The sequence below is a fragment of the Megascapheus bottae genome, chromosome 11 (assembly GCF_031878675.1).
Source record: "Megascapheus bottae isolate mThoBot1 chromosome 11, mThoBot2.hap1, whole genome shotgun sequence".
NCBI classification, from domain to species: domain Eukaryota; kingdom Metazoa; phylum Chordata; class Mammalia; order Rodentia; family Geomyidae; genus Megascapheus; species Megascapheus bottae.
The window spans coordinates 7,897,929-7,911,039 of NC_143519.1; the positions used below are offsets into that span (position 1 = coordinate 7,897,929).

The 13,111-nt window shown below is 37.6% G+C and overlaps 1 protein-coding gene across 3 annotated transcripts in view; it reads left to right on the top strand.

Annotated features, from left to right (window-relative positions):
- The first annotated feature begins 2,471 nt into the window (after nucleotides 1–2,471).
- Nucleotides 2,472–13,111, top strand: part of Nalcn (sodium leak channel, non-selective) — a 198,647-nt gene continuing 188,007 nt past the window's right edge. For all 3 annotated transcript variants that reach the window (XM_090341914.1, XM_090341916.1, XM_090341915.1), the window contains exons 1-3: nucleotides 2,472–2,615; nucleotides 5,610–5,792; nucleotides 11,717–11,800. In XM_090341914.1, coding sequence (XP_090198040.1) covers nucleotides 2,508–2,615; nucleotides 5,610–5,792; nucleotides 11,717–11,800 — 375 coding nt within the window. In that variant the 5' untranslated portion in view covers nucleotides 2,472–2,507. The remainder of the gene's footprint in view (nucleotides 2,616–5,609; nucleotides 5,793–11,716; nucleotides 11,801–13,111) is intronic.

Sequence of the window (13,111 nt, forward strand, 5' to 3'; positions counted from 1 at the left end):
TCTAAACACTTTATACTTCATGATCAAATAGTTTGATCTTAGTCAAGGTAATACATACTTTGAGGCTAGAGTTTCCTATTCATGCATCAAAAGACAAGCTGTCCCCCTTTTTATCTCTATTGTAAAGATTAATGTTTCACTACCATATTCTCCAAACCTAATATAAATTCAAAAAATTAAGATACTTTCATTAAGACTTGATTGATCTGAAAAGTCTCTTTTTAAGTCATTAGTCCATTAATTAATTATTTCTTTGAGGGTTTATTTTTGGGAGTTTAATTTTTTGAGCTCTAAGTAGATTTGGAAGATAAAACCTTGTCTGATGAAAATCTTCTCCCGTTCTGTGGACTCTCTTATTTATCTTGTTAGCTAGCTATGTCCTTTGCCATGCAGAAACTTTTAAGTTTGATGTAATCAATCCTATTTATGCAGTCTTTGATTTGTCGTGATTTTGGATCATTACTTAAAAAGTTTGAACTTGTGAGAGGAATCCTAGTGTTTCCTCTACCCTTTCCTATAATATGTTCATGGCTTCTGGCCTACCTTGTATTGAGGTCTTTGAACCAGTTTGCATTGATTCTGGGACATGGTGATCTACAGGGATCTGGCTTCAATTTTCTGCATGTGGATAGCCAATTTGGCCAGAACCATTTGTTAAAGAGGCTATTTTACTTCCAACTCCTGTTTCTGGCTCCCTTATCAAATACTAGATAGCTTTTGTGACTGGTGACTCAGAGTCACCAGTGCTGTCTTGACCACCTCTCCTCTTATTTTATATTTCTCTTATTTGCTGCTTTTATCTCCGGGCTGACACCACAGACCATCCTCCTTCAATAGCTGTTGAGCTGTGGGAGGTAATCACAATGAACACAGGGAGGTGACAAACCGACAAGCTTGTAACTGAGAATTGTGGCAGTCCAGATTCTCATCTCTTCAGGGCACTTTGATGAGGAATCTACTTCAGAGTGGCCTGAAGACTTCAGACTATCTCAAACTTCATGAGACTAGATTATCTCCATGTAGAAGTGCTCTCTTTTGTCTCCATCCTTTCTGGCAAGGATAAATCGGGACTTTAACTGAAGATTACTGTCAGAAACAGATATGTGTGAAGTTGTATTAAAACAATGCGGGAGAACTAGGCAGTCGTAGTTCACCCCTGTATTGCTAGCTACTCAGGAGACGGAGATAGGAAGATTGAGGTTAAAAGCCAGCCTGGGCAGTCAAGTCTATTTTTTCTGTTAACTAGAAAAAAATCTGGAAAGGGAATGTTAGCCTTGAGCAAAAAATGGTAAGGGAAGCCAGGCAGAGTGGCTCACGCCTTTAATCCTAGCTACTCGGGAGGCTGAGATCCGAGGATCAAGGTTCAGAGCCACCCCAGGCACAAATAGACCTGAGACTTATCTGCAATTAACCTCTAGAAAATGGAAAGTGGGGCTTAGGGTGGTAGCCTAGGCCGAGTTCAAGCCCCATGACCCACAAAAAAAATGGTAAGGGAAAGCACTCAGGCTCTGAGTTCAAGCCTAGTGCTGGCAAAGAAATAAAACTTTGGAGAAAACCCTATGGATGACCTGATAGCTCATCTGAAGTAGTTGGGATTGTTCAGGCATAATCTGCTTTGCAGTACAGGCAGCTCTGGAAATGTATATGTGTAGTTATAGTTTAGAAAAGTTTCCTTCGAATATGTATATCTTGAGAAGCAAGTTATCTTACCCAAAATGTCCAACACCAGTCGTTAAGAAGCTACTTAAGAAAAACTTACTCAAAGGAACTTAGGCTCAATGGTTTCCCTCATTTGCCATAATCAGTAGAAACCTTGGGCTCTCCTAGCAGAGATTTGCAATAGAGCAAAACCTTGATACAAAAGGCCATATAGTAGGGCGCGAAATGAAAGGATCTCCAGGATATAGAAACAAAAGCCATATAATGAATGATGGTTGTCCTTAATGTACTATGTTATCTCTCATCTCTTTTGCTGTCCCTTGGTTATCTCATATTGTTACAGTATCTCACTTTGTTACCTGATATATTGGATATATTTGTATTTGGTTATTTGAAATTGGATAGGGAAGGGGGGAAAACAAGATAAGGAGTGGGGGCGGAGGGGAGGGAAATGGTGACCAAGACATGTGAAAGGGTATCAATGTATGGGAATTAATGCACCATCTGTCTGGCAAATATCATGTAACCCTTCTATTAATTACAATAAAAATCTATGAAAAAAGAAAAACTTACTTATGAAGTAAGTTTACTTATGAAATAAGTAATTGAGGTTCGTGGGAAAACACCAAGCTTACATGAATATTAATTGCATCTTATCCATTCAAAATGTCTCTGTAAATGTCTTTGCTACATACACTAGAACCACATATATGATCTTCAGATGCACAAGTATGTGTGAAAGAGCCAACGTTTTGATGAAGATGAAGAAGGATTCCGTGGTGAGTGAAACTCTCTCTCTCTTTTCCCAGACTGCGGTTTTGTGACTGTCCATCAGAGTTAAGTTCAGTATGCTGAAAAGGAAGCAGAGTTCCAGGGTAGAAGCCCAGCCAGTCACTGACTTTGGTCCTGATGAATCGCTGTCAGACAATGCTGACATACTCTGGATTAACAAGCCAGTAAGTTTTCTGAGGACATGTGGTGAGGCACATGCTGCTCTTAGGGAAATTGGATTTATAAATTCAGAAACTCACAGACCTTTGACTTTGAACTCTCTGTATGTGAGCCGCAGGAGAATCTGAATGAGTCTTTGAGTCTGGAAGTTGGGAACAATTCAAATGGAAGGATGAGGTACCACTGTGTGCTACTCTGTGCTCCCGCCCACCAGTGCACTGGACACCCTGTCCTCAAAGTCGCATTGTGGAGATAATTCTGCTCCTCAGGCTGAGTGGTGATAAGCCAGTTTATTCATAACCAGCCTCTTTTCTTTATTGCTTTCCATGTGCAGGTGTCTGTGAGATGCTGCACACGTGTGTAGAATTAAACAGATCCCACATTGTATGCTTCATGTGGAAGCAAAAGCTAATGGCGTCCAGGACAATACATCTATACAGTGTTGTCATTTTATCTGCTCACTTAAGCCAGTGAGCTACCATATCAGCTACCGCTATACTTGGCAGTAGAGCTAAGCTAGGGTCATTCCCACTGTTAGGAGCTCAGCTCACGGCCTTTGTTTTTCCCCCAGCAGGATAGTGGTGGACAGGACAGGACCCTGCTGGCCTTTCCTGTCTTCCCTTCTCTAGCCTGCCCTCCAAACACGTTCCATCCTGCTCACGTGTCCCTCTACTTTGCTCTTTTTGCTTACATTATCCTGATGCTTTGTAATTGCTGCAAGATCTCTTATATCTACACTGCAAATGCAAATACATTGGCCTTTCAGTCCAGTTCTCTGTGCACTCCAACCTGGCCAGAGACACCCTCTGTTGTGTCTCCCTGCCACCCAAGAGTTCTCAGCAGCCACCTCCTGCTTCTGTCTGGTTTGGCCAAGTTAATTCTGTGCTTATGCTGTTTCCTAGCCTTCAGAGGCCTGCCCCTGCTCCTTTCCTCAATAAAATCCTCCCCACTAATCTAGATTTCCCACACTGCTCCTCATTTATTTTGTGACAGATAGTATAACCTCTTATCTTTCCATTCATCCTATTGTAAACATGACTATCAATATAAATATATATTTTGAATAAATATAAATACAGTGAGCTTTCTGTATCTAGAGGTTCTGCATCCACAAATTCAACCAACCACAAATTAAAATCATCTAAAAATATGTAAATAATGAACACGAGCAGACTCTTACCTTGGATAACAAATATTTACATAGAATGTAAGTAGTATTAATTATTAGAAATGATGTCAAGTATACAAGAGGTAGATAAGTCATATGCAAATAGTATCCTTTTTTTTTTTTTGAGTCATGGGGCTTCAACTCTGGGCCTGGGTGCTGTCCCTGAGCAATTCAGCTCAAGGCTACTGCTCTACCCCTTGAGCCACAGGCCCGCTTCTACTTTTCTAATTATTAATTGGAGATAAGACTGTCATCTTCTTTAGTGCCCAGGCTGGCTTTGAACCTTGATCCTTAGATCTCAGCCTCTCGAGGACTACAGGTATGAGTCACCTCGCCTGGCTTAGTATCCTGTTTTATATAATATACTTGAGTATACTTTGATATCTGAAGAAGAAACCTTAGCCACATTCCCCTACAGATGCTAATGGATAATAGTATATAAAATGTATATACGTCCTTTTGATGCTGTAAAATACATATGAATCAGACAGTATTCTCCCATCTCTAAGTCCTCAGAGTCTAGCACCATTGAGGGGTCATCCTCTCCTGTTTAAAGAAATGAATGGGATGGAAAAGAAACTACATGCTCATTTTTTCTTGATGTTTACTCTGTGGAGAAATTTCTGAGGACATCTGAAGACAAGATTATAGATTCAGTATCAGAGACACTAACTGAAATTATTAATGCTTGATTATAATTCTTTCAACTCAAAGCAGAATTACTTTGTAGAGGAAAAGAAATACCTTTTGAAGTTCCTTGGGTAATTACATTCTTTATGTTGGAAGTCCAGATGGGGCTGAATTCACATACTGATAGCTTTTGAAGGTCTTCCAAAATGCATGAAAAACACATCAACTCTTAAAATAAGTTGAATCATAAGTGGCTAAATGTGGTATGAATTTGTTGGCATTACATTTCCATGAAAATGTTGCAATTCTCAGAGAAATATTTGAATTCGCTCCTTAGCTTAAGGCTTCTGAAAGTTCTGTCTTTCCTGCTTGCCATCCTAAGGGCAGCAGTGTCTGTAGGTTGTCCCACTGTCACCTTACTTCTTCAGAAAGAGAACAAAAATTAACAAATCAATACTATCACATATGCCCGAGTGCCAGAAATAAAAAATAACATTATGATTAATAATACTGTGTTGAATAATACTCTAATAATAGTAATTTTGTCATTCAGTATACAGATGCAACAAAGCACTTTTTTATGCTGGGTATTTTTTTTTAAGTCAGGGACTTAACATATTCCAGGTTATCCTGGAAGCTGCTATCTTACAGCAGGCAAATTTTATGAAAAACTTCAGCCAATTTTATGAAAAAAATATCACGCATGAATGATTGCATGTCCTATCCATATACATACAAACACACATTTATCCTAAATGATTTATTTTGGAGTTAATGAAAATATTCAAACAGCAGACATACTGCAAGTATTGGGCAAACCTAATTTTTAGAATTGTGAAAGAGGGTCTGGGCTCACTTTGTAGAAAAATACTTCACAAAATAAAGTAACAAGCTCACTCATTTCTTTATAGAATTATTACTTTTAGAAAAAATATTTTAAAACATGTCTTTGAAATGTATTTTATGCAAGGAGATAAGATCATAGGAATTTTTCTCAACCTTCCCGAGTCTTAGTATGTTTGAGTGGAAAATTATACATGACAAACGTGTGGAAATACTTTGGAGGTAATAGTCACTTACTGCAGTCCACCTCCTACTTTTGCCCAAGCCCTGGTGAAAGATGTGAACCTTAGTTTGTATTCTCCCACTGAGTGAATATAAATGCAAAGTCTGTCCGCCTCACTCTGGACCATTGTTTCAGTGGGTGCACTCTCTGCTTCGTGTCTGCGCCATCATCAGCGTCATCTCTGTTTGCATGAACACGCCCATGACCTTCGAGCACTATCCTCCTCTGCAGTATGTGACCTTCACTTTGGATACGTTACTGATGTTTCTCTACACAGCTGAGATGATCGCAAAAATGCACATCCGGGGAATCGTCAAGGCAAGTATTTCCATGTCGTTTGGGTTCGTAAGCAAAGTACACTGAACATCTTGGTATTCAAATAATGCTCATTTTATTTGGGTTATAATATTTTTTAAATTCTATTTTTATTATCTTTAAGTAGCTGCACAAAGCAGTTATCCTTCAACAAATTAGTTTATAAGTGCAATAACCCTTGACCAGGGTCAAACTTTTTCTTAATGACATAATTCTAGAAATTGATAGAAATGTAGCATAAGAATATTTTTTAAATCAATTACAATCTTGTAAGATACAAATTTTGGAAAATCTGGACAGAACAATGGGTGGTCAAACCACAAGCTTCATGAATACAGAGAGGGGTTTGTCCTGATGCCCAGAGCTGCACACGAGGCCTGGCACAGGGAGTAGTCTCCAGGAAGCATCCCTGTGTGTCTTGATTTATGGAACACAGGACGCAGGTTACAGGGCAGAGTCAGAATGTGATGATTTTCAGAAGTATGTCATTAACCTGAGATGTTCTGATGATCTACACAGGTAAAAACATAATCTAAGACTTTGAAACTGATGCATCAAGTGACTTCTCAGGGTAGAATTAAAATACACTTAAAAATTTCTGGATGGCTCTCAGAAGAGATTGGTTAGCTACATATTCTATAAATGGCCCCAGAAAATATACACAAGGATCTCAGTGAAAATGAGGTTTTTGATTATGTTGTTTGCGGTTCTTTTTATTTTTAATTATGTTTCCTTCCTTGTTGCTTTGGTTTGTTCTCCTCTGTGGCTGTTTTTGATTTCTGTACCATTTGTCTTATATATGAGTCTGTCTGATTTGGGGAGGGGAAGCAGAATCACAGAAACTGATTCAGATTAGCAGTGAAACCCACTAGACATGCACTGTACAACTTTTGCAGGAGAGAAGTCAGGAAGTCAGAGACTGAGGGAGAATGCTGGTGACTTTGTTCAAAAGGAAACATACTCATTACTTGACTCACGTTACTGTAACTTCTCTGCACATGATGTTTACAATAAGTTTATTTAAAAATAGGACTGGGAGTTTGGCCTAGTGGTAGAGTGCTTGCCTAGTATGCATAAAGACCCAGGTTCGATTCCTCTGTACCATATACACAGATAAAAGATGAAAGTGTGCTATGGCTCAAGTGGTAGAGCTCTAGCCTTGAGAAAGCCCAAGGACAGTGCTCAGACCCTGAGTTCAAGCCCCCAGACTGGCAAGAAACTAAAGTTTTGGCATGAATCCCATAGGAAACCACTGTCATAGAGCTTTGTTGGTGAAATCCTTTACAATACATCCTGCTCCTTCTATGGAACTCCATCTGTTGAGATTTGCCTGATTTATTGGGTTCTGTATGATAAAATATATTTTTGGGGGAAATCACTATAGTGATTTTTAAATGATTTTTATTTTATTTTTCATATTTTTATTATAGTGATTTTATTTTCCCTTTCTGAGGTTCTCACCCAATATTCCACTAGTATGTAGTAGTAATGCCTCTGTTTTGTAATCCTATTGGTTCATGGGTGAAGACCCACAATGGTCTCAATGAATGGATTTGAGGTAACATATAAGATGTCTAGGTCTTCTGCAAAGTTGTCTCAACAGTTTCTGCAAGCATCAGGTTTATATGAGCATGGCTTCAGCAAGTGGGTAGCTTCTGAGGAGGCCAACTCAGAAAGTTAATCTTGGGAGAATACTAGCCCATCTTTTCACTGGGAGTCTTAGCCCTGTTCCATCTATGTGATCCATACATGAAGGCCCTGTCTTACAGATTGCTCTCAGAGCCACAGCAGTTTCTGCCAATGAACTTAAAATGCTGCACAGTCTAGGTGTAGACTGTGTGATTCTAATCATCATGTATTGACTTTTTTTTAAAAGATTGCAGCTTGAGTGAAACAAACGTATGACATTTTCCAAGAATAAAACTTTTGTTTTGTAGGTGTTTAACAAATTAAGACATGGGTTTCACATGACAAAGAAGACAGCAGGCACCACTCTACCTGTCACAGCTAAGGATGACAAGTACAGAGGAGGCGGGTGTGATACGTAAATTACATATTCACTGCAAGTGAACACAGCCCTGAATGAACAGGAGTTTTAATCATTTAAATATTAGAAGTTGAATCAATAATATAAAAAGAAAAAAAACTTGGTTGATACCCAATTTCTTTTTTAAATGCCATCGATTAGCTATTTCTACTATTTTCCCCACATTTTTATTAGCATCAGTTTTTGATACCAGAAGGTCCCATCTCCATATGTCCGTATTTTCATACAAGGTATCCTTGTTCTGAGTTCCCCATCACATCATTCTTCATTCTCTTCTTCCACCTTCCCAAATTCATCTGATTTCACTAGTCCATGTTCACACCTTAACAAGGGCTTTGGGCATTATCAGCCTCCTTTAACTCCTCTTTTTGCCCTCTCCTTATCACACTAACACTGCATGCTGGACAGGACCTGTTTTAATTCCAGTGTGTGCTGATTATTCAGAGGGGTTCATTGTTGCCTTTTGCTTACCTATGTACAGAACTTAGATCAGAACTTTAACTGTTCTCATCAACATTTGAATGATCAGTTACTTGCTAAAAGTAAAAAATATCTTATTTATTTTTGTCTGTAAGAATGGAAAATTGAAAATCACATATGGTTTTTATACTTTCCATTCTGGAATGATTAGAGTAAACACAAATGCAATGCCAATTTTTAGTAATATTGCTTTGTTATCATCTTGAAATAGTCAACTCATCTCTCATTGAAACTTGTACTCAATATTTAAGTGCTAGCTAAGGCATTAGATGCATGAGGTCTGATTATCCTTAACCAAGCGTCAAGTCTATCACATAAAATACCAGAGATGCCTCATATTATTTTCATAATTGGTAATTTTATTATACTGTATGCACTGTCTCTTCCAAATAGGCATATCCTAACAGACACAGGGCAAAAAGTAATTGGGTTTGATACTATATTATTGTCTTTAAAATAATGAGCATTGATAAGGCTTAGTTTGAGCAAAGTAGCACATTAAATTTATGGTACTAATTTAAGTTGCATTGCTTTATAGTTTTGTATTTGTTCATTTGCTTTGAATTATTTTATAGTTGTATGAAAATATGGCCATAGTATAAGGATAATAATAAAAAATAATGAAACATTTGTATTTCTCTCTCTCTCTCTCTCTCTCTCTCTCTCTCTCTCTCTCTTTCTCTCTCTCTCTCTCTTTTTCTGTGTGCATGTGTGTGTGTGTGTCCATGCTACTACTGGAGTTTGAATTCAGTGCCCCTGCGCTCTCCTTCAGCTTTTTCCCGCAAGGCTTGTGCCACAGTCCACTTCTCATTTTGTTTTGGTGGTTACCCATTTTTGATGCATAATTAGAGATAGGAATCTTACAGACTTGCCTTTCTGTGCTGACTTCAAACCACAAGTCTCAAATTTCAGGCTCCTGAGTAGCTAGGATTATAGACATGAGCTACCATTGGTGCCCGTTTTCTTTGTAACTTTGTTACAGGCATACATTTGTTTTAAAGATTGCTCATTTTTTATATTCCCTCCATATGCAGGATTCTGTCAGTTCTTACCTGCTAGTAATTTGTTACTAATGCCACCCCATATAACTCTTTGTGGAAGCAAATTACTCACCAAAATCCTAGCATAACACTAAACCGGTAGCATGATATCAATTTATATTGTTGTAGAGCTTTCCATGTATTGTAGACTGAGAATTCTTTCAACATTCACAGCTGTCTCTTTTTCATCAGCCAGCAGGCCTAGGTAAGAGTAGCAGGCAGCCTTTGAACGCTGAAATAATAAATAATAATTCTAAGACACAGAGGAGGGCTCTGGCAAGATGGGGCAATTAATCAAGCACTCACAAAGGAATGGGTGCATGTAATTGTGAGAACTCAAAATATATCCTCATACATGTATTGGTTGCTTTGCCTGCTAAATACTTGCATGACACTTTTAGTTACTTTCCTATACTGGATAAGTGATGGACAGCCTCCAGCTGTTTCCCTCTGTACAAGTTGACAGACAGGCCTGGAATAGCTAATCTCTCCACTGTCTGCACGTTCATATCTTCCTGTAGCTCAGGCGCTGTTCACCCTCCATTCTGTTGATGCAATAAAGCAGTTAAAATCTTTGAAGTATGTGTCAGGTTCTGGTCACAAATTTTGGAAGACACACAAAATGGGATCCAGGGTTTTATCTCATAATGACAGATGGCAAAGTCAGTGTTGCATTTATTTTCCAAAAAAAACACATTTAAATGTATTCAATCTTACCAAATATTGATAACGATAATAAGATAGTGATCCCATTCTTACAAATTCAATTCAATTTACAGCTTCCCTGCAATGCAAAATTATGTAAAGCTTGACACTTTTTCTCTCCTCAGCTCTTCCAGGAGTGCAGCTTTTCCTTTCTTTGGGTATAAACCATATGATAGCCATGACATTTTCTTAAACAGCCTCTTAGTCTTCCTTGCTTTCCAGAGCCAAGTCTGCTTTCAATATATCTCTTTGTCGGTGTATTCATAACCACGAGTCACCAAATTTTGTTTATTGTCTTGCCTCTGATAAGATATTTGCACATTAAGTTGGGAGCTAGCAGTGTTCCTCTAATCGCTCCATAGAACTGATCTGTTCATTTTTCCTACCATTTCAGCGTTGTTATGAATTATTATGCCTGTGTGCTACCTGGCTTTGTTTATATGTTTCTCAACAAGATTTGTGGTAGCAGTTGTTTTTGGTGTTGGTAGTGGAGGTGGCGGTGGAAGCAGTGGTGGTGATAATTTGAGTCTGTTTGTTAGGCATTGTTATCTTTCATAAAACATGTTAAGTTTATATTGAATATCTACATCGGATATATGACTATACCCGAGGTAACCTTCTATACATACTTTATCACCTCTTGTTTTGTGAGCAACACATCATTTCTAGTTTTTCAAAGAAATATGCTGCTAATCCATTATGTTTTACTAAGCATGGAAAACTATGGGAATTACTTGACAAACTATTGTGCAACACATTTTATGTGTTACTTAAAATCTCACATTCTCTTCTATTTGTATTTCTTTGTGGGTTCTGAGGTGGGAATGGTTGGTGACTAAGTTGAAAACTGAGGCACATAGATGAGAACAGGTCTAGAGGCCGGCTAAACATAGTCTGTTAATGTTTCTAACTCTAACCTAGAGAAGCACCCTGATTTGCTATTCCAAAGGAGATTTCTAACATTCTTCTTTTATTATAATATTCATTCTAGCATCAGAATGGGGTTCCTACTAGTAAACGAAGGGACATCTTCTTTGTCTTTCTTTTACATCTGACATTCAAATTAAATTAAAGTCAACATAGTTGTTTCTTTTCCAAGTAAGGCCAGTTTTTTTCCTTGCTTTCATATTACTTGAAGTACATTCCTGGCTAGTTTTCCTTCTGGTGCCTGTTCACTCAGCAGTTTTAAGGACCTACATGTTGATTAGTGCATTCTCTTTCCTTATGGGAAGAGTGCTAGCTGAGGATGCAAACAGCTTAGCAAGAATGATCTTCGTTCCTTAAGTGGAGGCTAGGAGAATAAACAGAGGGATTTTTCATGCACTCAACAACACTTTATACTCAGAGTTATAAAGTATCTCATACCTCATAGTCAATTCTCTTGTAAACAAGATCATTTAAAAGTATTACAATTGGAGAGGGACAAAAACATGAGAAGGGATATCAATGTGTGAGAAGTAATATGCCTATTAACTGGTGAATATAACTGTAATCCTTCTATATTTTACAATAAAAAAGTATTACATTTGGAAGTACATTCTCTTATGACATAGTAATTGTACATTTTTTTTACTTGAGTATTTTCTTCCAGAGAAGTTTTTTTTTCTTAACTGTTATTCATTTTGTCAGATAATACATGTGCCTTTTCTTTCTAGGGGGATAGTTCCTATGTGAAAGACCGTTGGTGTGTTTTTGATGGATTTATGGTCTTTTGCCTGTGGGTGTCATTAGTGTTACAGGTATGTAAATGTTTTGTATCACATTCGGATGTTTTCCAAAACAAACATTATTTCACGTTAAAAGTATTTTTGCTTTTTCTCATGGGGCTTGAACTCTGGGTCTGGGCACTGTCCCTGAGCTCTTCAGCTCAGGGGTGAGCCACCTGGCTTTGAGAGTTTAACTAGAAGCATTCCTTTGAGGTTTTAGACTTTTTAAAATTAAAGACACACACACACACACACACACACACACACACACACACACACACATAGGAAATGTGTGTAAATTCACACATAATTAATTTTGATGTACAGTGATAGAAATGTCTAGTTGTTACATTTTAATTACTGTTGGCTATATTTACAGACTTTTTCTTAGAAATGAAATTCAATGCTTAACCAGGCAATGGATCAACCTGATCGGTTGATTAGCCAGGCAAATATTAGCTATGAGGTTTGAAGTTTTTCTGGGTAGATGAGTCTAGGGGACTTTTTATCACCAATCAACCAGCATAAATTCTTAAGTGGTAGAGTATCAACCTTGAGAAATAAAGCCAGGTGAGACCACAAGTCCCCGAATTCAACCCCCAATACTAGCACCAAAAAAAAAAAAAGAAGACAGAAAAGAAAGAAAAATCAGTGCTTGTGAAATCAATATAATAATGCAGTCACTGAAATCAAAGAATATAGACTAAGACCTATTTATAAATGTAAAAAATGAATTTATTTAAAACTTTAAATTCTAATCTCTCCTATGATTAAATACTTATTTAAAACAGTTAACTAAGTTAATACCGATATGCAGAGGTCAATATAAAGTACTAAAGTGCAAATAATTTATTACAAGAAATAAAAATATATAAAAATATTCAAAGAAGGACTATATTGGAAAATAGAATTTAATTCCACATATCCTTTCATTGCTTCTTGAGTTTTTGGCTAAGATCAAGTGAAGTTCTGCATATTTTGTCAGATAAAAATTTATATTTAGGACTGGGAGTTTGGCCTAGTGGTTAAAGTGCTTGCCTAGCATGCATGAAGACCCGGGTTCGATTCCTCGGTACCACATACATAGAAAAAAAGCTGGAAGTGGTGCTGAGGCTCAAGTGGTAGAGCTCTAACCTTGAGAAAGTCTAAGGACAGTGCTCAGGCCCTGAGCTCAAGCCCAGGACTGGCAAAAAAAAAACTTATATTTAATATTCACTGGAAAACAAAAGCTCTTTTAATCTGATTAGTTTTTATTCATTTTTATTTCACTGATTCTGGTAATGAAATGCAACTTTTAAAACAAAATCTCAGGTTAACAGTACATTTTGCTGACTAAAGCTGAAA